This window comes from Xiphophorus hellerii, chromosome 7 (assembly GCF_003331165.1).
Source record: "Xiphophorus hellerii strain 12219 chromosome 7, Xiphophorus_hellerii-4.1, whole genome shotgun sequence".
NCBI classification, from domain to species: domain Eukaryota; kingdom Metazoa; phylum Chordata; class Actinopteri; order Cyprinodontiformes; family Poeciliidae; genus Xiphophorus; species Xiphophorus hellerii.
Window position 1 is genome coordinate 2385347 of NC_045678.1, and position 26775 is coordinate 2412121.

The 26775-nt window shown below is 39.6% G+C and overlaps 1 protein-coding gene across 3 annotated transcripts in view; it reads left to right on the forward strand.

Annotated features, from left to right (window-relative positions):
* Positions 1 to 26775, forward strand: part of dgkg (diacylglycerol kinase, gamma) — a 109672-nt gene that overhangs the window by 14248 nt on the left and 68649 nt on the right. Inside the window, exons 2-8 of one of the 3 annotated variants that reach the window (XM_032566648.1) lie at positions 10498 to 10963; positions 13789 to 13865; positions 19319 to 19339; positions 19816 to 19966; positions 23130 to 23192; positions 25310 to 25555; positions 26183 to 26335. In XM_032566648.1, the coding sequence (XP_032422539.1) occupies positions 10897 to 10963; positions 13789 to 13865; positions 19319 to 19339; positions 19816 to 19966; positions 23130 to 23192; positions 25310 to 25555; positions 26183 to 26335 (778 nt within the window). In that variant the 5' untranslated portion in view covers positions 10498 to 10896. The remainder of the gene's footprint in view (positions 1 to 10497; positions 10964 to 13788; positions 13866 to 19318; positions 19340 to 19815; positions 19967 to 23129; positions 23193 to 25309; positions 25556 to 26182; positions 26336 to 26775) is intronic. The other 2 variants (XM_032566649.1, XM_032566650.1) reach the window with 2 other exon arrangements.

A 26775-nucleotide genomic window follows, 5' to 3' on the forward strand; every position in this document is an offset into this window, starting at 1 on the left:
AACACTCTCTTCTTCCCTGTCTCCTTCTCTCCTGGTTCAGACGGGCTCTGGGAGTCAGTGCGGCTCGTTAAGCAGCACAGAGACAGCTCTTCCCCACTGGGACCTGGTCACTTCCTGCTGGATCTTTATGATCAATTAAAGACACTATGCAAAGGAATAACTGTAGAGATGTGAATTTGTGTTTTTATCGGCACAGAAAGAAATGCTGAGTTAAAGTGGATTCAAAATATTAAAAAAGCTAGGCCCAATGCAAAGATCTTACATCTACACATCAGTAACATGTTTCAATGACTATTAAAGTCACTAAAACCACAACAACATCTAACAAACTTGTCTGCAGTCCAAGTTTATCTCCCATTGACAAAATATGATCACAATTAAGTTTGTATCGAGGGCTGGCATGTTGCTGTTCTGCAGTATTACAAAGTTGCATTTTAAAAACCCCTGAATTTACCTTGCTTCCAGTGGTGGATTCTAAAATTCCCAATGTAAGATAAAGTAGCAGAATAACTCTGGCTGTGCTGACAAACACAGCCAACTTCTTCTTCCACGCTTACAAGATTGATAAATGGGGTCCTTAATTAACTTCCAGTCATTAAAAGCATGGTCGCTGTGTTTTCATTAACCACAGAATTGCGCAAATTGAAAATGCGAAGATAAATTTGTATAAAATTTCAGCCGAATCAAGGTAGTGGTATTTCGCAAAACTGCAATGGTAACACTGTTATCTCATCACACGAGCCTCATGAGCAACAGCCCGATGTAACTACTGGTGAAAACGACAAGGAAGCCGACAGGAAGTGGTAGGAGGACGATGGTGTATAAAGTTGTGTCATACTAATGTTTTGAATCCATATCTCTTCTGTAAAATTGCCACTACAATTTCCCCAAAACGGCGCATCTGTAGCCGCTCCCAAGTCAAAAGGGCTTGTCATTCTAACGCCTGAATAAAATTTCAACAGAGACATTTAAAAATGCCTCTATTGATACTTTATGACATCTTCATTTTTCTCTCCTTGAGCAGTTGGTCCTGCAAATGCTAAACTGCTTCTGTTTCCACAAGTGACATGTAAGAGCGCTCTCCCATCATTCTTTCACCCAAAAATGTAGCAGCAGTGTCTGTGTACTGTCAGAAAGCTTCTGCTGTTTCCCATCAGGCAGTCAGGATAAGAGCCTTATTCTTACAAACCACTGCTGCTCAGACAGGGACAGGTCAATGGAGTGGAGGTAGAAGTACTCAGTAAAGGCTGAATAATACAGACACACTCTGTTTATCTGAGCATTCCCTGCTCTACACCACTAGAAGTTGTGCTTTTATAGACTCATGAAGCCACTGCTTTATGTTGTCAGTTATTCAGAAGCTGGTGCAGAAGGCTAAAAGGGTTTTAAAAAGTCTGTTAACTTGTTTTTCTAAAGCACTTGAGAGATGACAGTAACAGTTATGCTCCTGTATGTATTGCTTAATTAAAATCTAGACCTCTCATTGGGAGAGACCTTATTTATTATTAACATAATTACTTTTCTTCATAATCCTGTTTTTTCATGAGACGGTTACACTCAACATCGACATAAATGTCATAAAAATATCTGTGTTCATTGATAGATACATTTCAATAGATTGACGATGGATGGATGGATGGATGGATCTGGGGTTTAAACTCGGTGTTAGTCTGTTTTCCTGTTCTTATTCCCTCTGATGCTCCCAAACATATTTCTTTGCATCATCTGATCATATCATCTTACACCAGATTGATCAGAGTGTTTTTCTGCATCAAGCTAAATGTAAAGACAATGTAAGACAGTAGGACTGATGGTCTGTGTGTTTTCAGGTGACTTTTGGATTGTTCTTAAACCTGATGACCAAATTCATTTCATTATGGGGTGTAACATGGCCTTGAGTTCAGTATTTTGAACCAAGGATCTTAAAGTCTTGGTTCCTAAAGTCTGTCCCAGCCTCTGTATTTCCTCTTCAATCTTCCCTGAGCTCCTTGGGTTTTGCTATTGTTCTAAGTACATGCTGCTCTTGCAAAGAAGTTCTTTTTATGCTTACAATCAGAAACTGCCAGCTGCAGTCCACCATGATCATTAATGAGAAGTTCATTCTGACCATTGGAGAGGAAAAATAAAGCTACATTGTGTTTTTCTCTCAGTTAATTTGACATGTTGTGAGTGATGATCATCTGTTCCTACTACTTCTCCACTTTTTCAGTTTTTACTTTCACCTTTTCGTCCTTCCCTGCTTGTGTCGTTCACAAACTCAAGTAGAAAGCAAACTTCTACTTTCTGTAAACATATTTCAGAGAACTTCCTTATCACCTAATCCTTTTTTACACTCCTGCTTGTTTGCAACGCCAACTGAGAAGCAACCATGTTGAAGAGAACATAGCCGAAGCAATTCCCTGCTGCTTGGAAATCACTCCCCGTGCGTTACACCTTCAGAGGAAACAGACGCAGCACAAATCTTTATCAGTGCACAGTAGTGATCTCTCTGTTTCACTCTGCTTCCCGTTGTGGTGAGCTCCAGTGACGTCATGGTTGCCTGGGCAACCTTGTGAGCAAAACAGAATCCCTGTCCACTCAAAGGGGTGGCCCCACACGCTGGACGGGCGCGTGCCTCCCCTCTGACTGTCAGGCCCTCTCCCAGTGTACGTACAGACCTTCCCTTTTGTTCTCTTTGCATGAGTACATCACTAAACATGTGCAGCCCATTAGTGCCTGTTTCCATGTAGCCCAGCAGCGAAGAGAGCAGCTGATGAAGGAGAGCACATGAAAGGGAGAAGTAGGACACTTTTTCACGTTTAGAGCCTGCTTCACAGTAAAAGGAGTGACTGGAGGTAACGTCTTCTGTTTTTGTTCTCTAGAATAAACACTGGAAAAAAAAAAAAAAAAAAAAAGCTTCTGCAGACGGAATGTGATCAACTACTGGCAGGACATAAACCAGTCCAGGGAGACACAGGTCATGAACTTTCAAATGAACTGAACTTGTGTATCAGAAAATATTACAGTACTGATTATTTCCTTGTTACATATGAAAAAAAATAGTATATTTTATCCCAGTTACGTTTGGCACAGTTGTCTGAATCAGCAGGGATGGTGTGATATCTCATAGATAATGCAGAACAATTGCATCACGGCTGCTTCTCATGACTCCACATGCTAAATTATCAAAGAAAGGGAAGAAATGCTAGCAGTTCTACAGCCCACTGCATCACCTCCTCTTTCAATCTGAATGGTTCACAGTTTCATGTCAGGACTGTTAAGTGATTTGGTTAGCCAAGTTAAAGCAACATGTCATGGGAAATTAGTTGAGTTGTGTCTGAAAATAGCTGACCTGTACTGTCCTCACTTTACTTCTAGGAACTTGGATAAGTTCACTGACCAGCTTTTAGACCTGAAAATGACCATACTTAGTCAAAAGACTTATAAATATCATTGAGAACAGGAGGGGGGAAGTATGTATTCTTCTGTTGTCTGACAGAGTGAGCTGGTGCCTTTAGAACGGGAGTCCAAGGGAGTTTCTAGTGACACCTTTTGGACTTAAGGGGTTTTAGACTGAGGTTCTGTCTACTTCAAGGTGGATCAGTGTTGAAGTTTCCTGCTCCAGTTAAACCCTACATTTGTTCAGTGTTTGCTGAGAAAACCTGATACTTTTAAAACTCAGTTAGTGTTGTGTGTGGACTGGGCTGACAGAGAGGAAAGTTCTTGCTTCCTGTGGTAGAAACCACAACAGTGGAGTCATATTTACGGGTTTTTCCTCGTCTTTCTTGTTCTGAGACAACACAAGACTCAAGAGCTTGGGTGAAACTTTAGCCTAGCACTGCTTTAGTCATGCTCAGGATCTTTCTCTTTTGAATGTTGATGTTGTTAATAATATAATAATCAGATTTTTATTCTGCTTTCCACATGGATCCCACAGAGCAATTGGATGCAAAACCAGAAGAATATTGAATACTGGACTCACTCTGTGTTGGTGGATCAATCTGACTTTTTACTGACCATGATCAACAAATTCAATCAAGTTTCAATTAATTGATTGATTCCTTCAAGTTTCAGGTACCAGAACTCTGTAACTGGTGTAACTTCCTAATCTGTAGAAAGGCTGCACATTCCTGCAAAAAAAGTGTTTTTTTTGCAGGAATGACAAATAATAACTACCATGGTTGAAGTTTTGTCTTGGTGCTTTTTAAGCAGCTTGTTCAAAGAAACACATCCATAACTAGAAAAAGGGACAGACTTTCTTTTCTTGAACTTTGTTGTTTGAAGGTGCGGAAGGTCGGTCGCTGGTCTCCCATTACTAATTTACACACAATTTAAACACAATCAGGGTCTCCCCTCTTGAGCGAGACCCCAATTTCTTATTAAACTTTTACAATATGTAATTAAAGAAAAAGAAAAAGCCTACATTTTAATTGGACCTGACCAGTTTGCATGTCCTTCAGTTGACTTGCTGCAGTGGCAGAAAGGAGCTACGTCTGCTCTGTGATGCTAGCAGAAGAACAAAGTTTCATTTGCATAAGCTGCCTGACCAGAAGAGAGCGATGTTGAGTGAAGCTAAGCTTAACACTAATACTTTCACTCAGGACATTATGAAGCAATTTATCATTGTAGTGATTCATCTGAAAATGAAATCTGTACTATTAGCATAATGTTAATTAAGACGTTTTGCTAGCAGCCAGGGTTATTTGCTGCCTTCCCTGACAGCATGTCACTGACTACACTGACTTCACAACTCATTTTTATCACGTCAAAGTGTTCTGGCACTAAGCTCCTTGTGTTTTATAGTTTAATAAAATGGCTTGAAAGTGTTTATCATGACAGAAGGCTTGTAAGTCAGCTACGACAGACCTCTTTAAAAAGGCAGGTCACTGTGCATTCATTACATCCTTTAATGACACCGAGTGTGTCAGAGTGAGGGCTGAAGATAACGAAGGTAGAACCTGACAAAACCTCAGGGCTAAATGTGCTCAATTCATGTGCAGGTATAATAAAACATGACAGGCAGCTCAGAGCGTAACAGACAAGCAGAATATTTGTAAAGTTTGTAAAGTAAAGTTTGAAAGCATTGAGAAGAGTCAGCACTCATACAATCAGTACACAATGGTTCAACCCAAAGAATGATAATAAAAAAAGAAAGTCTCATCTGCATGTCTACAAAAAGAGCTACCACTAAAATCAAACTGGGGAACAGCAAACATGAAGAATTAATTATGCCTGCGCAGTCTAATCGCACACTTAGATCCAATTACCAAGCAACTAATACCCAACCTTTCTGTCCTGGGATTAATTAAGTGCCTAATGAGAACACAATAGGTCCTACAAGGTAGGCTGGACAAAGGGAGGCTTAGAAATATTTAGATGAAACATTTAAATGATGAACCCTGTTGATTCAGACATTTAGTTATTTAAAAAAAATACAAACTATTGTTAAATGCAACAGCAAGCGCTCCAGCCTCCAGACGTGTCGATCGCTGGAAGGTTTTAATGGATCAATTTTAGCCAAACTGAACGTCATCAGGAGGCTGAGAGCAGCACGCTCTTCTCACGCGCTTATCAAAAAATATTCACTAAGATCCAAAACACTTAACAAAAGGTGTTCGAATTAATGACCCAGAAATTATAATCTCAGTTATTATTGTTTCAACAAGGTGTTGCGCAATTTTGTGAGTTTTGGTACCATAAACAATCAAGCTAAATAAATAAATAAATAAATAAATAAGATAAGATAAAATAAAATAAAATAAAATAAAATAAAATAAAATAAAATAAAATAAAATAAAATAAAATAAAATAAAATAAAATAAAATGAAAAGGCGATTCAAACACCGACTCTCTGACGTCACTAGCGTGAACAGGAGTTTAAATTAGCCAATCAACCACCTCTGTGTTCAGGGGAGGGATTATTAATAATCGCAAAATAAATATCAAGCCTGAAAACGTAATATGGTAACGGATTGAATGTTTGAATGTTTTACATTTTAACGTAATCTCTGCTCGTCTTGCGCGGCTCAGGCGGTTGCCACGGCAACGGGTGTGCTTAAACGCTTTAGAGAAGAGAGTAAAAAGGTAGGAGTGCTTTTAAGTTATCATCTGTTCGGGTTGTTTTACCTGTGTTCACCTTTGTTATTGCGCTGTCATTTCTGAACCTTCAATAAAGGACAAAAATTGGACTAATTACCTCGTTCGTTTGCAAGTATACTCATTCAAACATCAAATAGGACGAATATATTTCATGAAGTGTTTAACAACCAAATGGCTCCTACCGCGATAATTATGTGAGCTTAAATTAATTGTCTAATATTTAAAAATAATAGTTTTGGTGCTCTCTGGAGCCTTGCTTTGAGCACAGAGACTCAGAGGCACTTTACTTTTCCTCTACCAAACGTGCTATTGATTTCCGTTTCTTATTTAGTGGAAATATTGATGTTGATGAGACTTATTTCAAAATGAAAAGATTTTTTCAACCTACAAAATGAGGAGATGACATTCACAAAGGACATTGACATTCTAATTTAATATGTTTGTTTCTTGTGCCTAGTTATTGTTTGTTACTCTATTTTAATTATGTTTCTTGGGTCTAGTTATTCTTCTATGTTAGATTTATTTCCTAGTCCCCTGTGTTCTCTCCCTCGCCCCTTGTGCCACTTTCTCTCTCTCCTGAGTGTACTTCTCTCCTCTCACACCTGCAACCCGTTTCAAATCAGCCATCTGTTTCCTGTTCAGTATACTGATCAATCTCCCGAGTACACATACAACTCATTCTCAGCTCCTCCTTGCCGTCTAATCCTGTTTAATCCGGTCTAGTCCCAGTACTTCCCTTTTATTCCTGGTTCCTGTTGTGTTTGTTCTGCTCTGGCTCCTTGTGTTCTCCATGGTTGTTAGTTGTAAACTTTTCTTTTTTTATTCTTCATTAAAACTTCAACATGTACTCTACATCCTAGCCTGCTGCATGTGGATCCTATACCAACACTCACCATGACAGTTTATTATGAAATATAAGTTGTGATATAGAATAATTCAGTGTAGATTTCCAAAACAAGCTCTGTTAATGAGGGAGAACACAGCTCAAGTTTGACTAGTTTAGGTCTAGTTTAGTTTCTGATCTAAAGAGTTTCAAATTATAGCTGTTTATTCAGTTTGGTGCTGGGAGGAAGAAGTGAATGAACTCTTAACTGTGGTCAGCTGCATATTAAAGTCAGCAATAATTTGTGAATTGTTTCTTTCTTCAATATAAGAAACTCAATTAAAACAAAGACACATTGTGTCAAACTTATAGTACGTACCTTTAAACCAGGGTCAGATGGAACAGAGGTTATTGAGACAAATGAGATGTTTCACAGCCTAAGTCCTAATTCTGTTGCTTGATCTTGTGACCTTCAGTCCCATGAGGTGCATTCAGTCTCTTTTTTCATTACTTAGTTTAAAGGGGCAGTATTATGTAAAATCGACTTTCATGAGCATTGCATCATATTATTCCCTCATCAAAAACATACCGGGAATGTTTCCTTGATTTTTGTATGCATGTTTGAGAAATCGTCCAATCCCCCATGGCAACCACTCAGTTGTGCTAAACACCTGAGTGGGTCTAGCTCCTCCTCAGAGCTGCAGTTTCCCAGCTTCTGAGCTTCTGCCCCCACAACTCCTCCACTCAGCTCCTCCAGACTAGCCAGCAGCAATTAGCAAACACCTGGTGGAACATCTGGTGAGTTCATTATAGGAGCTACTTCTCCATGCAACGCTGTTAAAACGTTGTTAAAGGGTTAATAGAGGAGCCATGTTGTGATGACTTCCATAAGGCGGAGTTTCAGAAAGAGCAGAAGCTTTTAAAGAGGCGGAGGCCCAGTTTCTAGGCATCAAATTTCTTATAAGTTGTGTTTGATATTTACAATATTTTAATAACAATTTAAGGTAAAGTAGTTACAAGATTGTGCAATAAAATGACACTATGTGCCTGAAAAATACACAATCCTGCCCTTTACCAGATAAAAATAATTTTGAAATGTAACTAGAAAAAACCCATGAAAATGGAGAAATAACTGAAGACCCTTTAACAATATATTGTGTGTAAGATCATCTAGAACTATTCAAATATGTTCACTGTCCTTTCTTTAAATGAGCTGTGTTACATTTTCTCATCAGAAGGAATTGGAAAGGAAGATGTTTAGAAACATCCTGACACATAAAGTCTGAGCCTTCGTTTACAACATTACAAATTCATGCATTGTATTTATTCCCTTTATTAAATTCACACAATTCTTTTCCTCTCTGCAATTCCAAAATTCATTTTTTTTTTTTTTTTGGTAACAATCTGCACTCGGATCAGTTAGAAATAAAACATTTTCCGACCACATTTGTCTCAGTTGAGACTTGTTTCTAAAATTAACTTGCTGTTATTCCCCTGGTGCATGCAACTTAGTCACCCATGCTTTTATCTCCTCCCACCTGGAACTACTCATACGTTGGCATCGGTCGAAACTCCTCCTATTTCCAATTAAGAGAGAAAACACCAGGCCCAGATGGGTCAGGGTGCCGAGCTCCATCCCGTCAGCCATCTTCTCTCTGGGAACCTGCTGCTCTCACAGGAGGCTGATGGCTTTGGACGTCAGCTCCTTCTATTAATTTGCAGATATTTTTGACTTATCCCAGCAGCAGAAACAGAGGAAGAATTAATAACAGTAGTGACAAATCTCTTCTATTAACTTCCCAGTAAATGACTCCTGTGAGGCTGATGTGTGTGCAGCCAGTAAGATTGCACAATAACACTTGGATTTTTCTCCTACTTTTACATGTTCTTAGAAGCAGACCTGGTTATCTGCCTCTAATAGTTTTGTCTCTCACATTTAAATTCATCTTTTTCCTCTGGTTAGTCCTGTAATTTGACTGTATTTTGGTTGGAATTATCCTTCTTTATTTCTATATTTTTGAAAGCTGCACTGCTGAAAAATTGGAGCAGCTGTTTTCTGACTACTTAATCAGTTAATGAAAATGAGCAAAAGGAAACTTACAATTAAAAATAAACATAACAGAGACACAGAGAATCTAAAAGAATCAATACTCTTTTTTTTTTCTATGTCCACACAGGAGACAAATGCAACCTCAGTCAGATTTTTTTCTTTTGCCCACATGTAACAAATATCTGACTTCTTCTTGTCAGTCTGAATGTCCAATTGCAATCTTTTCACCCCCCTCAAAAAATCCACTTTAAGCCCGTTTTAAATATGATAGTAAATCTGACACGTATCCTATCTGTCACATTTCATTTGACTTTTACATCATTAATGTGAAACACTCATCATAATTGTCCATGAGAAGAAGCCAGCTGTAGTAAATTAGGATGTAAAGCAGTCTGTGACCCAACCCAGTCCCACCACTCCTGGTTCAGCACAGACAGACGTCTCTACAGAAGCTGCAGTCAATGTTCTACAAAAGGCCGTTACTGTTAGTTGTGTCGTCTTTGATTTTTATTCTTACTTTGTGATCCATAAACGGCGGCCATGATTCTTACTTCTGTAAACAGAGTGCTGCTGTGTGATGTCTGCGTTCTTCTTCTGCGCCTCCGGGTTGCTTTGGGCTCGTCAGCCTGCTTGGGTCTGATTGTGGTCGCAGTTACTAAGTCAGCTTTGTCTTATTTCAAGTGTACTAACATATTTGCTTCAGAAACTAGACCAAAATACTTGGTAAGATTTTGTGGTTTTGTAGTGTATCAAAACATGCTTCTCAATTCTCCATATTTATATCCACATAAAACACATTTTTCAATATCTTAACAAACATGACAAAGACAAGAAAGTGAGAGCAAGTGAAGCACCCATGCAAAAAGCACCTTTTTTTTTGACACATTACATGTCCAGTGCTCTAGGAGTCACAGTCCCAATTATTATAATTCATTTCTAGGATGTGTGAAGCACCTGTAACGAGACACCAAAGAGCTCTCAATGAACAAATGACAGGCAGCCTGAGGGCATGAAAGAGATGCAAAGTGGGATGCAAAACAACAAAACAACCACAGGAAGATGTATCACAATGAAAATTAGATAAGAAGTGACTAAAATAGGACAGAGATGTAATAAAGAGATTCAAACATACCACAAAGATGAAAATCTCACTATTTATGCAAATACAAAACCACCAACTAAAGCAAGCAGAAATACTGAGACTGTCTGTGGTTACAGTATGCTGAGCAGGTAAACTTTTACATCTCTGTCTACCATATGTCATGTGCATACAACAATGAACGCTTGTTTACGCTGTTATCAGAGTCCATCTGTAAATATGAAATATGTGGAAGTAATAAGTTAGATACAATGCTTCATTGTTTGGTCAGTTTTCAGATCCTGTCTTCAGTCTGTTTTCCTCTCTTCATCGTCCACATCTATCTGAACTGGGATCAACTTTTTACAGTCTTCTTCTGTTTTTGTCTCTTTCCTGTTTCCTTTTCTAAAATATGAGCAATCTTGACTAAGGAGTGTTTTCTTCATTCTTTTGTGGCCCCTGCTCCAGGTCAGCCCTGCTGGGAAACGTTTATCCACAGAGTGATGAGGAGTAATTGCACACCGATGAATCTGTGGACCTGCGCCTGACCGGACTTTATTGTCCCTGCTGCAGTGATACAAGGAACCTGAAGCCAACATATATAATTTTTTTCTACTTTTTGGGTCTTTTTACATTTTGGTAATCGATGCCAACCTAAAAGGATTGACCTTCAGCTTCAACCCCCATCTGTATATATGACCCCCTGTGAACTGTAAAACGACAGGGACGATATCAGAGAACTTCTCATTTGTCTTTTTACCCAACTCGATGCGAGGATAACCATCACCCCTCCACCCCCAACCCAACACACACGCAGGGACTGGTGGCACTTGATGTAGCGACCATAACGAGCTGCTTTCAGGAAGCATGGGAGAAACGAGCTGGGTGTCTCTGAGCCCGGCAGAGTTCAACCAGCTGCAGCAGTACACCGAGTGTAAGTCTCAGTCTACACTTTGATTCATAATGACACACGTTTTTCAGCTTAAAGCTGCAGTATGTCACTTTTATAAGAAAGATACATATACGTTAAAACTGTCAGGCTGCACAGTTGCTGCAGTTACCTTGGCTGTTTCTGGTTAGCGCTCCCAGTGCTAACCAGACTCTATCATAACCTGACTGTGGTTGGTTGTTTTTGGTCAGGAGTGGTGCTTTTCTTCAGACAGCAACAGTAAGTCAGGGAGGAAATGGAGATCTTTCACAGTATATCTGTCTCATATTACACTGTCACAACACGGTGACAGTTTTAACATGTAGGTTAAGATATATTTTTTATAAAAGTTACATACTGCAGTTTTAAAGAGATTTTTCTTCCTTTATTACACTGACATTGATCATTTTTATCATTTAATGTATGCAATCTCATCATCTGTTCTAGTGTCCATGTTTCCTCACATGTAAGTGAAACGTGAAGAGATTATGATGCAGAACAGATTTATGATTGAATAGTTGGTTTTTACAGTTCACTTGTTGTAGCAGCTGATCTGCTAGAGTGAGAAACCCAGCAATTTATTATTATTATTATTATTATTATTATTATTATTATTATTATTATTATTATTATTATTATTATTATTATTATCATTCAGCATTACTTCTTTGTTGTCATTATATGTCCGCTTTTGTTTGTGCATTTAAAACCAGTTTGAATTGATGTTCAGTCCTGAAAGTTACTGTGCCATTAATAAAAAAAAAAATACTTTTTTTCCTTCACTAATCCTAGATTTTCTGATTGGATGTGATTACTGCACCTGTGATGACATATGAATTAAGCCCTTTCAGGTTTTGATTACACCCAGGTATTTTGAATTGGAGCGTGCTTCAGGACACCACTTATCAGCCTGCTGGATGAGTTTGTGGCTTTCTGCTGTCTGCAACATTTGTTAGTCAAAGCAGCATCAGTCCATGTGCTGCTGTCGGATGATAGACAGAGTCACGCAAGCTTCCTGCTCAAGAAATACATTGTTGTGCACAAATTATAGTTTTGCAGACTTCAGAGAACAAAAACATTGGATTAGATGACTTGGAAAAGTATTCATACAGGTTGAACTTTTCCACATCTTGTCCAGTTGCAACCAGAAACGTCAGTGTGTTTTATTAGGATTTTTATGTGACAGACCAACAAAAGGTACAGCACAACAGTGAATTTGAAACAAAATGAGGCGAAAAAAATTATACTTACATTTATAATTAAAAATAAAAGTGTAACACTAAAAAGTGCTGTCACAAAAAAATCTGATGATATCTGAACAGAGCAGCTTTTACCACCTCTGATGTCTTATGGCTTTTTGTTAACTATGGCTTTCTTCTGGCCATTGTTTATTATCTAGTAGTTTCTGATGGAAATCAGTTCTGCTATATTTCATTTTATAAGCTGCAGAATGTAACTTGTGTTTTTACATATTTGTTAAAACTGTCTCTTTGTGGTGACAGTATAGTATGAGATACTGTCTCATACTATAATCGAGCTCTTCTGCCTTCTCCCAGTGGTAACTGTAGAAATACACCGATAAGTTAAAAACAACCAATCATAGCCAGGAGGAGGATCTTAGTGCTGTCAATCAGCTTGTGTATGCACAACTCACTCACTCACTCTCCCTTGCTAAGGCTAGTTAGCAGGGCCACTGACGATGGCGGATTAATAGCTTCCTGGAACGGTAAATGGTTTCTCCGTGTACCATTATTGACAACACTCAGACCCTCCTGGCTTTGATCGGCTGTTTTTGACGGCAGATCGCAGTGGTAGCCCAGGGAGAATCCGAAAAAGGTTTATTTTTGTCACAGATTATCTGTCTCATACCATACTGTAGTGATATATCAACACTTTTAATAATTATGTTAAATATATATATATATACAGTATACTGTATATATATACAGTATACTGTATATATATATATTAAATGTACTTATTGCAGCCAAAATGAATGGAATGGAATAAATGTGCATGTTTAACTTCTCAGATTTGCAAATGGGTTTTTGTTTATATTATTATTAATTCCAGGAAATCAGAGCTCCAAATCTCCTTGACTGTTTTTCTGAAAAAGAAGAAAACAACAACAAAAAAACACATCATTTCACAAGTACAGTATGTCTACCTGAATTTTTTAGCAAAGCCTGAAGATGAAGCATCAAGACCATTGCATGTATAAAAACTACAAAATGTTGTATGAATGAAGGGATGAATTAAACCACAGAGACAGCAGAGTCCAAATACCCTGGTCTGGTAACATGACTTTATATCTCAGGTTTTTGAAAATGCTGCAGCTACCCACATGAATGAGGAGAGGAGAGCATTGCTCCTCTGATGTTCCATGTTTTAGATTTCACCTGGTGGTGGCAGAAATGGCGGGCTTGGCTTCCAGCATGTAAAACGACAGTCAACTAGTTAAGATACTTAGCTAGTCCTGGTTGGTTCTAATGGTTGCTGTGGATAATGGTCTGTTTGGGCTCTGTAATTGACAAATGATCATAGGAGGAGGTCATTATTATGGTTAATGTTCTGGACAGACCCTGTGTGTGTTTGTGTGTGTGACTGTAGGATTAGCATATAAAAGTGAGAGGGACACAATGTCCTCTCTGGCTAACCAGGGGGTGACTCAGCAGTTTGCTTCATCTGATGTTCCTGTTTATCAGGGGACTCATTAAAGAGGATGCATCTTTACTCAGTTTTATTCAGAGACCACTCTGATTGAGATGACAAGCACTCCTCTGCCGTGAAGAGAAAAATAATAATTAGTTTCTCTTTGCTTTCATCCTCAGACTCCACAAAGAAGCTGAAGGATGTTCTGGAGGAGTTCCACGAAGGAGGAGTTCTTTCCAAATACAATCCAGCGCAGGTGAACAACTTGTTGGTTCATTTTTTTGTTCTGACACACACAAAAAAAACATTTTACTGTAGAAGATGCAGTTCATTAAAATGCTCAGTCATCCATCCCATTTTCAGTTGAAGACAAACCCTCAGAAGCAACTGTTGATGTCAGCAGATCAGCGCTGAGCTGGACTCCATCTGGAAATCATACTGAGGAAAAACTATTGTCTCATGAGAGTCAGACTATTTTTTTTTAGACTTTCAATTTATAAGACAGAAGTTCTATCCTGTGCAGTATGTGCATACGCCTGCAAATATGGTGACCTACTGGTGACTCAAGCCAAAGCAATCATCAAATTATAGTTCCTTTGACCCATCGACCTCTGGTCTACTCCAACATATTAGTCTCACAAATAAAAGCTGCTTGACTTGACAGATACCTGGATGAACCTGCGGTCTGCAGCTCCTGGTCTGGAGGGCCGGTGTCCTGAAAGTTTTTGATTTGAGTGTTTTGGAGCAGGAAAGCGTCCAAACATTTCAGGAAACCAACCGTCGAGGACTGGAGTTGCTGATAACTAGAATACACTCTTAGATCTGCTCTGTCTGAATCTACTGCAAAAAGAACTCATCAGAATTTGTTTCAATTTGTTTGTGATTCATGTCTTACCTGTAGTCTGACGTATTCTATTTCCTGCCAAAGCCTTCTCAATATTTCAGTTAAAACTAACAGTCTGACTTGAGATCTGGCACCATAGAGGTTAACTTTCTGAGACCCAACCACCACCTGGCACCGCAGTAATGACCTCTGCCGTATAATCCACACACACACACACCCACACACACACACACACACACGAACACGCACACATACTGTATGTATACATCGCTTACATTGAGTTTTGTGGAAAAGTGTCCCCTCTGACATCTGTTTTTCCTTTTTTGTCCCACTTCCATGTCCCAGATCATCAAGCATATGTTATATACTAATGTTGGTTTTATTTATTTATGAATTAACATTGATTTATCTATACATTTTCTTCAGCTACAAAAGCCTCACCATTGACACCAGTCAGCTTTGAAAGGTTTAGTAAGCCTTTTCTAAGGCTGTGGAACTCCAGCAAACCCCAGTAACTGGGACTAACTGGAATACAAAAATTTCTCAGAGAGCGCATCATCCAGCAGGTCAGAAGTGACACCAGAACAGCATCTATAGGGCGAACTTGTATAAGTTAAAGTCAGGGTTCAGTATTTAACAATAAGACAGAGAAACTAGGCAAAATGGCCTCCATGGGAGAGTTCCAGGTCAAAACCCCTGATGATCAATCATACTGAAGAGCTTTGGGACAGTATTCTGTCTGGAGAGACAAAACAAGAGTGTTTTGGAAGGCAAACTAGCACATCATTTTAGAAAAAAGAACATTGTATAAATTTGTGGTGGTAGAGTGAGGGCTGCATTGCTGTTTCAGGGTCAGGGAGACCTGCTATAACCACTGAATGATGAGTTCTGCCTTTTACCAGGTGATTCTGCAGGGATCCACCTTCAGTTCACGATCTTAAGCTCGATTAAGATCGTAATCATGCTGGTGATCCAAAGCACACCATCACATCCACCTCTGAATGCTCAAAAAAAAAGAAGGAAAATTTTACAGTATCCTGAAGAAAATTGGGTGTTGAAAAGATCATTAGTTGAAAAGATTAATGTTTTAAAAATTATTTTGATCCAACAGGTGAACTATTTTAGATATCGCCCACTACAATCTCAAAGAAATCAGGATCACTTCCTGTGTACAAATAAAAACATGACAATGTTATACACCACAACAGGGCTTGCTTTTCCAAATGTTGAACTCTGCTTCTTCGCTAAAACCAATTATCTAAATTAATAGATAATTAAGAAAGGGGAAACTCCAAACTGGGTTGAAAATGAGCAAGTACTCACAGAACCTCTCCCAAGAAAGGCTTTTATATCCCAAACAGGAGGAAAAATCCACAAAACCCACAATTACTATTTACCAGAGAAAGTTGGGGTGTGCATCAAGTTGCAGCCGGCCTTACCATAGTCACCCGTCTGGAGTAATAAGTTCGTGAAAGTGGGGAGAAAGACTTTATACTGCATAACATACATTTATAGGATGATGAAGAAATGAGTCAAACTGGTTGATAAACGAGGAATATTTGGTTCAAAATGTGCCCCATATACAAACGCAGTGGACAATGGTTCATTTAAGAGGAAACTTTCATGGGGAGGTAGACATGACACAGAGCTGGACCCTGTTGGTACCTTCAATGTAACGGGCACCTTTCTGCCGGAACATTAAAATCAATATTTTCTGTGTAAAGCTGCATACAAAGAAGAACCTGGGCATCCTGGATAAGGAGACAGAAGTGGAACTCCTGCTTGTTTCTTAATCTGAACCTGTTACTTTCTTCTCTTTTGCTATTTGCTTTGTTTTCTTTTCTGACATATTAGAAATTGCATTGGGGTGTCCAAGTCGCAAACACTGATAAAAAGTGAGGTACAAAAAGAAAGAAAGTATCCTAGTTGAAATTAAATTCAGAGTCCAACTGAGATGATTTGGCATAACCTCAAACAAACCTTTTTATGTGGCAGAACTAAGATAATTTAGCAAAAAGTGTTGAACCAAAATTCCACCACACTTGCTGCGTTTCCATTACAATGTGTACAAATCTTTGTCTATATTTTGTTAATGTTAAAGGAGCACAATTTCACAATTGTGATGTTTCCATTAAATAAGACATGAAATTAAAATCATACATGAATAAGCATGTTCACGTGATAAGTCATTCGAAATGACAGCAGCAACAGATGTAAACAGTTACCGTACATGGTATATATTCATAATTCAGCCGATGCTAGCGTTCATTCTCTGTCAGCCAATCAGAGGAGATATCGGTGTCTTATTCAGGCGTTATAGCAACAAGCCCCGCCTACTTGGGAGCGGCTATGTATGTTGTGTTTTGGGGAAATTGTAGTTTGTGATTTTACAGACAAGTTATGGATCAACACGTTAGAATGACACACAACTGAACTGTTTGATGCTGTCAGAGCTCTGGTGGAGCTCTGACAATGTAATTTTTTTTTTATTGTTGTGTTTCCATCAAGCACATTTATTTTCAGAATTTCAATTGCTGCAATTCTACGGTTAGTGTAAACGCAGTTAGTGAAGTAAAAGACTCATTACTAATTGGTGCAAATGCTTGATGAGCCACGGTAAGTTTAGGGCGTTATTACTTTTTTACTTAGGTTGCGGTTCATCCCATAAGAACTAAATTAATCATTCAACACCTCTTTCACCAACGCATAACCATGGCAGAGGCCTTCTAACTGCTCCTTTTGACTTTTTCACACCGAAAAGGTCTGTGCATCTGTGCCAAAATGAAACAGATTAAATGAAGCATGTAAATGTGTCGTAGCGACCCCCTGGGAAATATTTGCAGACTGGCAGCCATGTGTAAAACTCCACTCACACGGATAAGATTAGACCCAGACATAAACACATTTTCCAGGGGGACTACATTTTCACAATTGCATCTGGGTACACTTAGATTCTAAGACATCTAAGGTAGTTGTGTGTGGGGGGCGGGGGGTGTTTGGGGTGGCATGTTGGAGCTATTTCTCTGAACCCACAGTGCTTCTTCATGATGGACAGCACAGTACCGCCTCCTGGTTTGCTTGACCAAATAAGGAGAAAGCAGAGATATGAATAACGGCTGGCAGAGCTCTGCAGCTCATGGGGTCAGGTCAGCAGGAGGAGCATCATCACCACTGTGTGTCCTTCTGTGACAGGTGTCTCTTACAGCTCCTCCTAACTTTTTATGTAATAGAGATTTAAGTAGACACGTGTGTAAAATTAAAGCAAGAAGTAAAAGTGAGGGTTACTCAGCATGTCATGTTTCACTGAAATCATGGAAAAGAAACAATGCAAATGATCTGTACATCACTAGGTTCTGAAATCATTTTAATTTAACCTTAAATTTTAATTTAAGCATAGAAAACGCACAACAGATTCCACTATATACAATTGGAATCCACACACAGTTCCCCTGATGAACAACAGGGGAACAGTGTAAGGGGGAAACTAAGTACACCCCGTGGCTGATTGTTGAACCATATTTAAGGGGCATTTCCAACTTTTCGCAAGTTCATTTAACTCCCACTGGAACTGAGATCTGGACTGGTGTGTTTGGGATCATTTTTCTGTTCATGACAGGATTTAGCCGAGTTTCTAACTTGGGCTGGACGATATGTCTGTAAAACTGGTCACGATAAGCGTTTCATATGAGTTGTTTCGATATCAATAATTACTCATTATTGATAATTGTTCGTTATTCAGTTATTTGTTTTAAATATTTAAAATACCAAAGTGCAAAACTAGTGGCATGATTTATTGAGTTGTCACTGCACACTGTAGTTTATTTTTCAGCAGTCAAAATGACCTTCCATATTGTGTCATTGTGTAAAGAAAACAAACGGAAGTTAATCTTTAGTTTTGTTGTCAGAGCATTCCCTAAATGTTTCTCAACACTTTAGATTAATATATGGCTTACTTCCTTTTATTGTAGCAGCACATGTATTAATATATTGCCATATTTACCACCCCTCTCTCAAATTCTTGATATTTAGCTCTCGAGCTAAGAAAACATTGTCTGTTTGTCTTAGATATTAAAAGTACAGCATCACAACTGGAAAACAGTTGGAGTTGCATCTGGGTACATCTGGGTGCTTTGCTGGTCATGATTTTTGTGGCTCTAACATTTTTTTGTAGCCTTGAGAATGAGAACATCACCATGACTACACACACCATCACCCCCATACACACCATCACACACCAACACCACCACACACACCATCACCACCATACACACCATCACCACCACACACACCATCACCACCACACACACCATCACCACCACACACACACCATACCAAATGGAAACTCATAAGACAGTTGTGTGGGTGCCAGGATCAACTGGTTAAGAACGTATCCGTCTACCTGAGAGGTAGACGGATACGTTGTCAAGTTGCAAATGACCTCTTTTCATATTTCTCAATCTTGGTTAAACATATCTACATTTCGATAGATATGTAACATCTAAAAACTAATTTTAGAAATCTAAGAACCTTCCACTTTCATACCAAATATGTTCCAATGTCCCAGACTTCTTATGCTAACATAAGCTTTGTTACAGCGTTTTTCCAACCATAAAAAGCTGACTGTCATTTCTTATTTGCTATATTGCAGTGAATGTTTCACCCAGAAGCAGCCATAGCCATTCTAGATACAAAGGAAGTGGCATGAAGCTGCTCTGGTTTCTGAGTGTAATGTGTGATGGCCTTTCCTGCATGCTCAGCACCACATGCATCTTCACTAAAACTGTCCACACACACCAAGTAGCTAACTCCCTTCTCTTGTTCTACCCACTCCTTCCTCCCTCCTGCTGCTCTCCACTGCTAAACAGATGCAAGATGTTCTGAACCAAGTAAGCCCAGTGCTCTCTGCATGTTGTGTGGTGTCTGTGTGGGCAGACTGCATGCACATCCTGTCCACTAACATGACCTAATCCTCTTACCCACCAGCCCCTGTCACAGGGCAGTAGGCCTCTGTACATGGGGGCATGTACAGAGGCCTGTACATGCCCCCAACGTTGGCATGTATTCGTTGCCCCCAACGAATACATGGGGGCATTCGTTGGGTTTGGTTCTATTGTCCAAATGCCCCTGGACAGGAGGTTGTTCTGCGCCTCAACTCAAATGACATTTTGCTGTCTGTGTTACTTATCGTTTCATTTTTTTTCACAGTAATAATCTTAAATCATACGTTTACCTCATCAAGGTGTCTAAACCAATCACAGGACAACAACTTGAAGTGAAATCTCCACCACATGCTCTCCCTCATGTGGTGTGGTGTGAGCTTCCTAAGAATTCAGCTAACGTCTCCTTCTCTGTTCCCCTTCAGCCCATTGACTATGAGGGCTTCCAGATCTTCATGGACACCTACCTGGAGAACAACATTCCAGAGGAACTGTGTCAGCATCTGTTCACCTCCTTCAAGAGCAAGACGGGGCGCTGCTCTCCGGACCAGCCTCAGGCGGGATCCAGCTTACTGGGTACGCTGATGTTTATGTAGCTGTAAGGTCCGACCACTGGAAACCAGCTTGATACTGTGTCCATGCTGTGTTTGTGTACACTTCTAGGCAAACCATGAGCAGAATTTTTTCTTTGAACTCTGAACTGTCCAGTAGTGTAACAGTTAGAGTTGTTGTCTGAGTGCCAAGGAGAAATGCAACAGATTCACTTTCACCAGTGGAGCATTAAAACTCCACATGAAATCTATAGATATCTGTTGAGATAAATGTGTGCATTATAATGCGTAGAATAACATTGTAATCTTTTTCAGACTGACAGATGTCAATGATTTGGTTTCTCATCTTAAAAAGCAACATTTGGTGTTTCTTTTTAAGATCTTCTGGCCTACTTTCTGCAGTCAGACGCGTTCTGTTTATGGGACTTTTGGGAAGTGAATCTAGAGAAATCGAGCTAAAAACTTGATTAATCACAGGAGGTTAATACAAGGAACACAATCATATATTAACACCTGGCTCACTTCCTTTGGATAACACATAAAAATTAACTGTATTTTGCAATTGAGCACATCGTGTTTGCCTTTTAAAACTTGTCAGATGTTAAAACCAGTCAGATGTTCTGAAGCATCTAAGTGTGACAAGAAAGAAAATAGTCTAAATAATGTGTATAGTTTCTGTTCCCAAATTATTTATCGTACAGAAAGTGTTTGCAGTGCTTGGCTAAAGGTTTTACCTCTCCATATTGGTAACTAGTTGTATGTCTGAGGTAAAGCATTGAGACTTTGTTTTCAGTAAGATTACCTCTGGAGCTATTGGTGCTGAGTAAGCAGTATTATTGCCTCCTGTTTGGGAACAGAGCCAACTGAAGTCCTAATAAATTTCTAGCTCAGCATGTTGACTCAGAGTTGGGGCTGCCAGTGAGAGGGAGATTCCTCCTTACCTGATGAGTTCAATTTATCCTCAAAAGCTCTTCTTCTTCCCCAGGCAGGAGACCACACAACATGTCTTTAGATGATATTTTGTCGTCATAACTGCTGCAGTGTCGTTGATTTCAACACAGAATCTACATGTCAACCTCATTTGGAAATGAGTCTATCTTACTTCCAGTCACTGGGCTTACATCGCCTTATAGCTTCCCAAAAAAATGCATATGTGCTATCTTATGTTTAAACCCCTTAGACTTTTTCACATCTTGTCACATTAAAACAAAAATCAATATACTTTGTTAGGATTTAATGTGATTGACCAAGTAGTGCATATTGGGGAAGTGGAAGGAACATGAAACATGGTTTCATGAAAGGAAGTGGAGAGAAAAGGAATGTCTTCTGCATCGGTTAACATGTTTATCCTCACAGCATGATGCTTCCACCACCTCTTTCACCATGGAGACCACGATTATTCTGCCTCATGTTTGATATTAATTCCTCCCAACCACAGCATTTACCACGTAGGGTTCTCTGATTAGCTTAGCTGAATGGCCATATCTTGATAGTTCCCATTTGTACTATCATCTTTCAACATCTGGTTGTTGATCACCTGGATTTGGTTTCATAATTCCAATTTGCACAATTATGTGGTCAATAGAAATGCAGCTGATGTAATATTTTCCTTCCATTTCCACAGCTACGCCCTAAAACACATGACGTTTGTGGTGGTAACAAGATGAAATGTGAAAAAGCTCAGATACTTTTGCAAGGCACTATGGATGAGCAGTGACCCATGTCTGTGGGTTTTATCACCAAAAACGCATTAGTCTCAGGCTCCGCAGTGACCGGGGCAGAAGCACATAAGAGGACAGACATCTCAGCGCTCTGTGTGAACCGTCTGGCTCTGCTTTTCCACATGGATGCTGCGTGGGCCCGAGCTCCAGTCTGCTGCTCCCTGCAGAGCGGCTGAGGACACAGATGGACGGCTGAATTAGAAACTAGTTCTGTTCAGAAAAGTGAGAAACGTGGCTCTTATCATCCCTGTGTTAGGGTGGTAGTTAGGGTTGTGTGTGAAGTCTCCAGCACAAAATCTGAAGATCCAAATTTGGCTTGAATACTTTCATGTTTTCCCAGGAGGGCCAAATTGCAGGGAAGCCATTTCTTCTTCTTTTTGTTCAGTAAGTTTTCTGAACATCCTGCAGCAGCAGACATTTCTAATCTCTGCCTTTACATGAAGCTTTTGCTGTGATTTGGAACTAAAAGTGTCCACGTACACCATGTTAGGAAAGGACTGAGCACATGTTTTGTTGATTAAAGTAATTTTTCTGATCAAAACAAAGAAATATGGAGCTCAAAGTATATATTATCACTAAAATAAGTTTGTTTGTTTGTTTGTTTTGGTAAAACTGATTTTTGGAGGGGAGAGGGGGAATCACCACTTATTTATTTTCAAAAGCTGTCTTAGGCACAAAAGAACTCACTTTTGTCAAAAAAAAAATCTTTTTAGGTCATTGGTTTAGGAAAGTGACAATATGTCAGTTTTAGACACAACAGTACCTCTAAATGCCCCTCCACTTCAGAGCTGCTGTAGGAGCAGAAGGATCTCCGACCCTCTGAAGTTCACATGACTTCAGAGGAAGTCATGTGAACATGGCATCAGATCTGACTGACCGTTCACACTGCTATTAGGCTCGTGAAAGTACTTTAGAAACTGATTTCAGCAGGTTTCTGCTGATTCAGTATGGATTATTCTTCAGGCTCGCAAAGGAAGACACCTCAGAGTCAATGCTGACACCTGCTGGTCATCTTCTAGAAGTATATTTTCCTTCTTATATACAATTGGTTCTTGATCACATAAAAAAGTATGGACATGTTTTCACATTACTTTTTTTATTTTATTTTTCCTGATATCGAAACATTTTTCTATATGGCTGTTTTTCCTGTTTACATTTTGCCTTTGTTTTGTTGAACTCCTGAGCAAGAGCTCAGTGTGCCTTTTTAATTGCCTTCTCATTGTCCACTTGTATTGTTCATACAAGTAAAATTAATCTAAAAAGATCATAAAAAGCATATAATGGCGTTCTTTTTAATATCCATCTTTGAGGCAGCTGAGCAGCCCTTTAAAAAAAAAAACAGTCCAAAATGGGGCTTTTATTTTGGTGAGCTCAGCACAGCCTTTTAGAAACTCCTGCACTCTTTCTTGGCGGTTCGTCACATCTGCTGCTGTTTTTTTCTTTCCTTGAATCAATGACTGACCACAGATGCCCGTTCCATTGATGCAGGCATCTCAATTCAGACTGAAGTGGCCTGTGCCCCCATTACAGGTACCACAACAGGCCACCGGCTTGTGTCGCCATGGTGACACCGGCTTAACAGGATAAGAGTTCTGCTGGCTCCCTTGGTGGTTGTGTGTTCTTGTGTTTTTGTGAGTTCTTGGTACAGTGCCTTTCAAATGTATTTCTAGCCAGTGAATTGTTTGTCATGTTGTAGGGTTACAGCCTCACACCATTTCATTACATTTTTCTATGATAAACCAACACAAAGTGGTGCATGATTGTGAAATGGAAGGAACATGTTTCCTGGTTTTCAAAATGTTTAACACATAAAACATGAGGCATGTTTTCAGATCGAGTCCCACTGAGTCAGTCACATGTAGAGCTTTCTGTTGGGGTTTGACTATCAGCTGTGCTCATTTGGACACTGTTCTTCTTTTCAGAATAGTAGAAACTTGGACAGATTGGCTGATGAGTGTCTGTGAACAGAAATCTTTTTGCACAGATTCAGAGTCTGTTCAGCGTAGTCGTGAGGGTTTTCGTTTTCATGAAGGTCATGAAAAGTTGATGCCATCATCTGCAAAAAAAAAAAAATGTATTGTTATTAATGAGAATGGTCTGGATCCCAGACACCAAATATCACAGCCAGGAAGTCCTAAATCATTCTTTCTGCATTGCATTTGTGGAGTACAGGACTGATAGTTGTCATGTCGACAGGTTCTCTTGGCTGCTTCTCTTATAAATGCTCCTCTTCTCAGTTTGGGTGGATGTCCATGTGTTGGTACATCTACAGCTGGTCGATTCTCTCTCCATGTGATGGAGATGAAGGATTGATCAGAACTCTGTGAGATGTTCAGGGCCTGGGATATTGTTTAGAACCTAGCTCTGCTTTGAACGTCTGCATAACCTCCTCCCTGACCAGCTGCTTGGTTCTACTGGTTACAGAACATGAGAGATGCTGCTTGTTCTCTAATGTTTTGTAACCAACAACCTCTGAGGCCTTCACTGAGCATTACGGAGATCAGCTTGGATGGACTCCGTTTATTAATTATGTGACTTTTGAAGATTTCTAAATGCATCGGATGCACTCGGATTAAATTGATCTTAAAACGTACATATGCCATGATTTTTATTTTTTATTTATAGAAAATTTTTCAAAATATTTAACATTTGCCTTCCACTTCACAATCGTGCACTTCTTTGTGTATTTAATTTAATTCTATATGTTTATATACCGTCCAATGGACAAAAAAATGTTTCAAGGCATTTTATTACAAAAAAAAATACATTTACGTACATAAAATCCATTTAGTGAACATTCAGCACATTTATTCCAATTTGCTCTCGTTATGAAACAATGCTATCAACTTCAGTTTGTTCATCAGATTTGAAGATTTGAAGGAACCCAGCAGATTGCATTAGTCACTTAGTTTGGATCATCCACCTGTGACAGATAGCTGGTTGCACAGTGTTAGACTGTGCTTTAAAAAGACAGAGCAGACACACAAACACACACACACACACATACAAAAAATAAACAAACACTAATGCAGTAACCCAGGAGCACTTTCTATTTTAAAGAAAAACTAAAGAGTTAATGACAGAAATGTTCCTAAAGTAGATTTAGTAGTGAAGCATTTTGTCTGAATCAGCAGTAAAATCTATAGAAAGAGACTATGAACATTTTGGCAACAATATCTCCACTGATGGGTCCCGCCTGAGGAAGGGGTCCAGGCCATGTGAAATTGCTTGTGAAAGGAAAGGAAAAGTACTTTGAGAAATCAAATGGCAGATTATGCAGAACTGGAGAGTAGTAGGAGAAAATATAGCAGAGGAAGGAAAAGTTCTCCATCATCATAACCAAAGAAATTTGTGGTAGCAATGTGAGCGAATGGAGAACGGACCATGAATACTTTTGCAAGGCACTACATTCAGCCTGTGGATCAGTGGGTGGCAGTGTAACAATGATGCTGTGTAGGTGCTCTGGTCATAATTCAGTATTTTACCTGCTATTCATCCAATCCCATCCCCTCCCAGCTCTTGCTTCTTTCATTTTATTTTCTTAGCTGCTGTTGTGAAGTTTAATGTTAGCTTTTACTCCTCAGAGCTAACCTCCTCTCCTGAAGCCTGACCTCTTTTATATTTACTCTTATGACTGACCTAATCAGGGATGAATGGGAAGAGCATCCTGTCTGAGATGGGCCTACACACTTCGGAGCAGTCCACTACGAAGAGCTCAGCGGGCTCTGGAGCCACTACGTCCTCCTCACAGCACTCAGGTACAGCGGTCAACACACCAGGGGGTCCCCATCGATCACCAGGAACGCAGGTCCAACCTTCAGCTGCCTCCAGCAACGCCCTGATCCCCAAAGCTAGTTCTTCCAAAACTCCTGGATCCCCAAACCTCCAGTCAGGTGAGCATGACTACAAGGTGCTTCCTTTAGTCTGAAAATGTAGCATAAAACAGCTAGCTACCCTGCTTTAGCACACAGGAACCTGAGAGATATTCTATTCTTACTTTATAGTGTTTTATATTGTCACCTTCTTAACATAATGACCTATGTCATTTTTTGCCTAAAGTTCTGAGAGGGTGCGATGGAATAGCTTCCATCACTGCATCCTCAGCTTTGCATTGACATAAAGCTGCGGATGACGACAAAATTCTTTGCAAGAATAATTTCATAAACAATATGTCACTTTTTAACATCATAAAATGGCAGCTGACTAACTTGACTTGTTGCATTTAGTAGCAGCAAGTCTTGGTCCATCCTTTCACACAATGCCGTATTGTTGTGTGGCCTTACTGCCCCTTCTGGTCCTGTGAATAGTGTCTTGTCGGCCCACTCTCCACAGCTCTGTTTCGTCTCTATGCTATGCAGAGCTCACACCTCTCTAAAGCTGTCACACTAATGCCTGAATGTGTAATTTACTTCTGCTCTCGCTCTACGCGCCTCATTAATTGAAGCAGAGGAGCCGCATCGCAGCACAGACAGTGATGGATGCTGCGAGTAGCTTTGAAGGTTTGTGTTGTGCGCCAACAGAGAAGAACAACTCTGAGAAGCAAGTTTCCCTGCGGAAGAGCCCGCCGCCTCAGAAAGACTGCCCACAGACGTCCCTTCAGGTGGTCTTTCTTAAGGACATCGTCTGCTACCTTTCGCTGCTGGAAAGGGGGACGCCAGAGGACAAGCTGGAGTGTAAGTGGCAGTTCTCTTGCTATCTAAAACACACCCACAAAATTCTGTTCCATGCAGGGAACACTGTCCTGTCACTGATTCTGTTGGCCTTGCAGACGCACACTCCAGCTCATCAGGAGCTCCTGATGACCTCACATCTGAGATGGGGGCTAGACTTTAAAACGTAGCCCAGGGTCCCAGTTTTGGAGAGGGCCCAAAGATCTTTCCTTTCTTTCTTTTTGGAAAAACTGTTTTGCAAACATTATCTTTTATATAAAACTCATAGACCTAAATCATATGAGTTGTAATATTTTAGGATTTCTGTCAATGCCAAATAAAGTGGACAGATGATTATTAAATAGAGGATATATTAAATGTACAATATGTCAAGTTCAATCATGTTTATTTGTAAAGTACTGTTCAGCAACAAGGCTGTTCAAAGTGTTTAACAGCCTAAAACA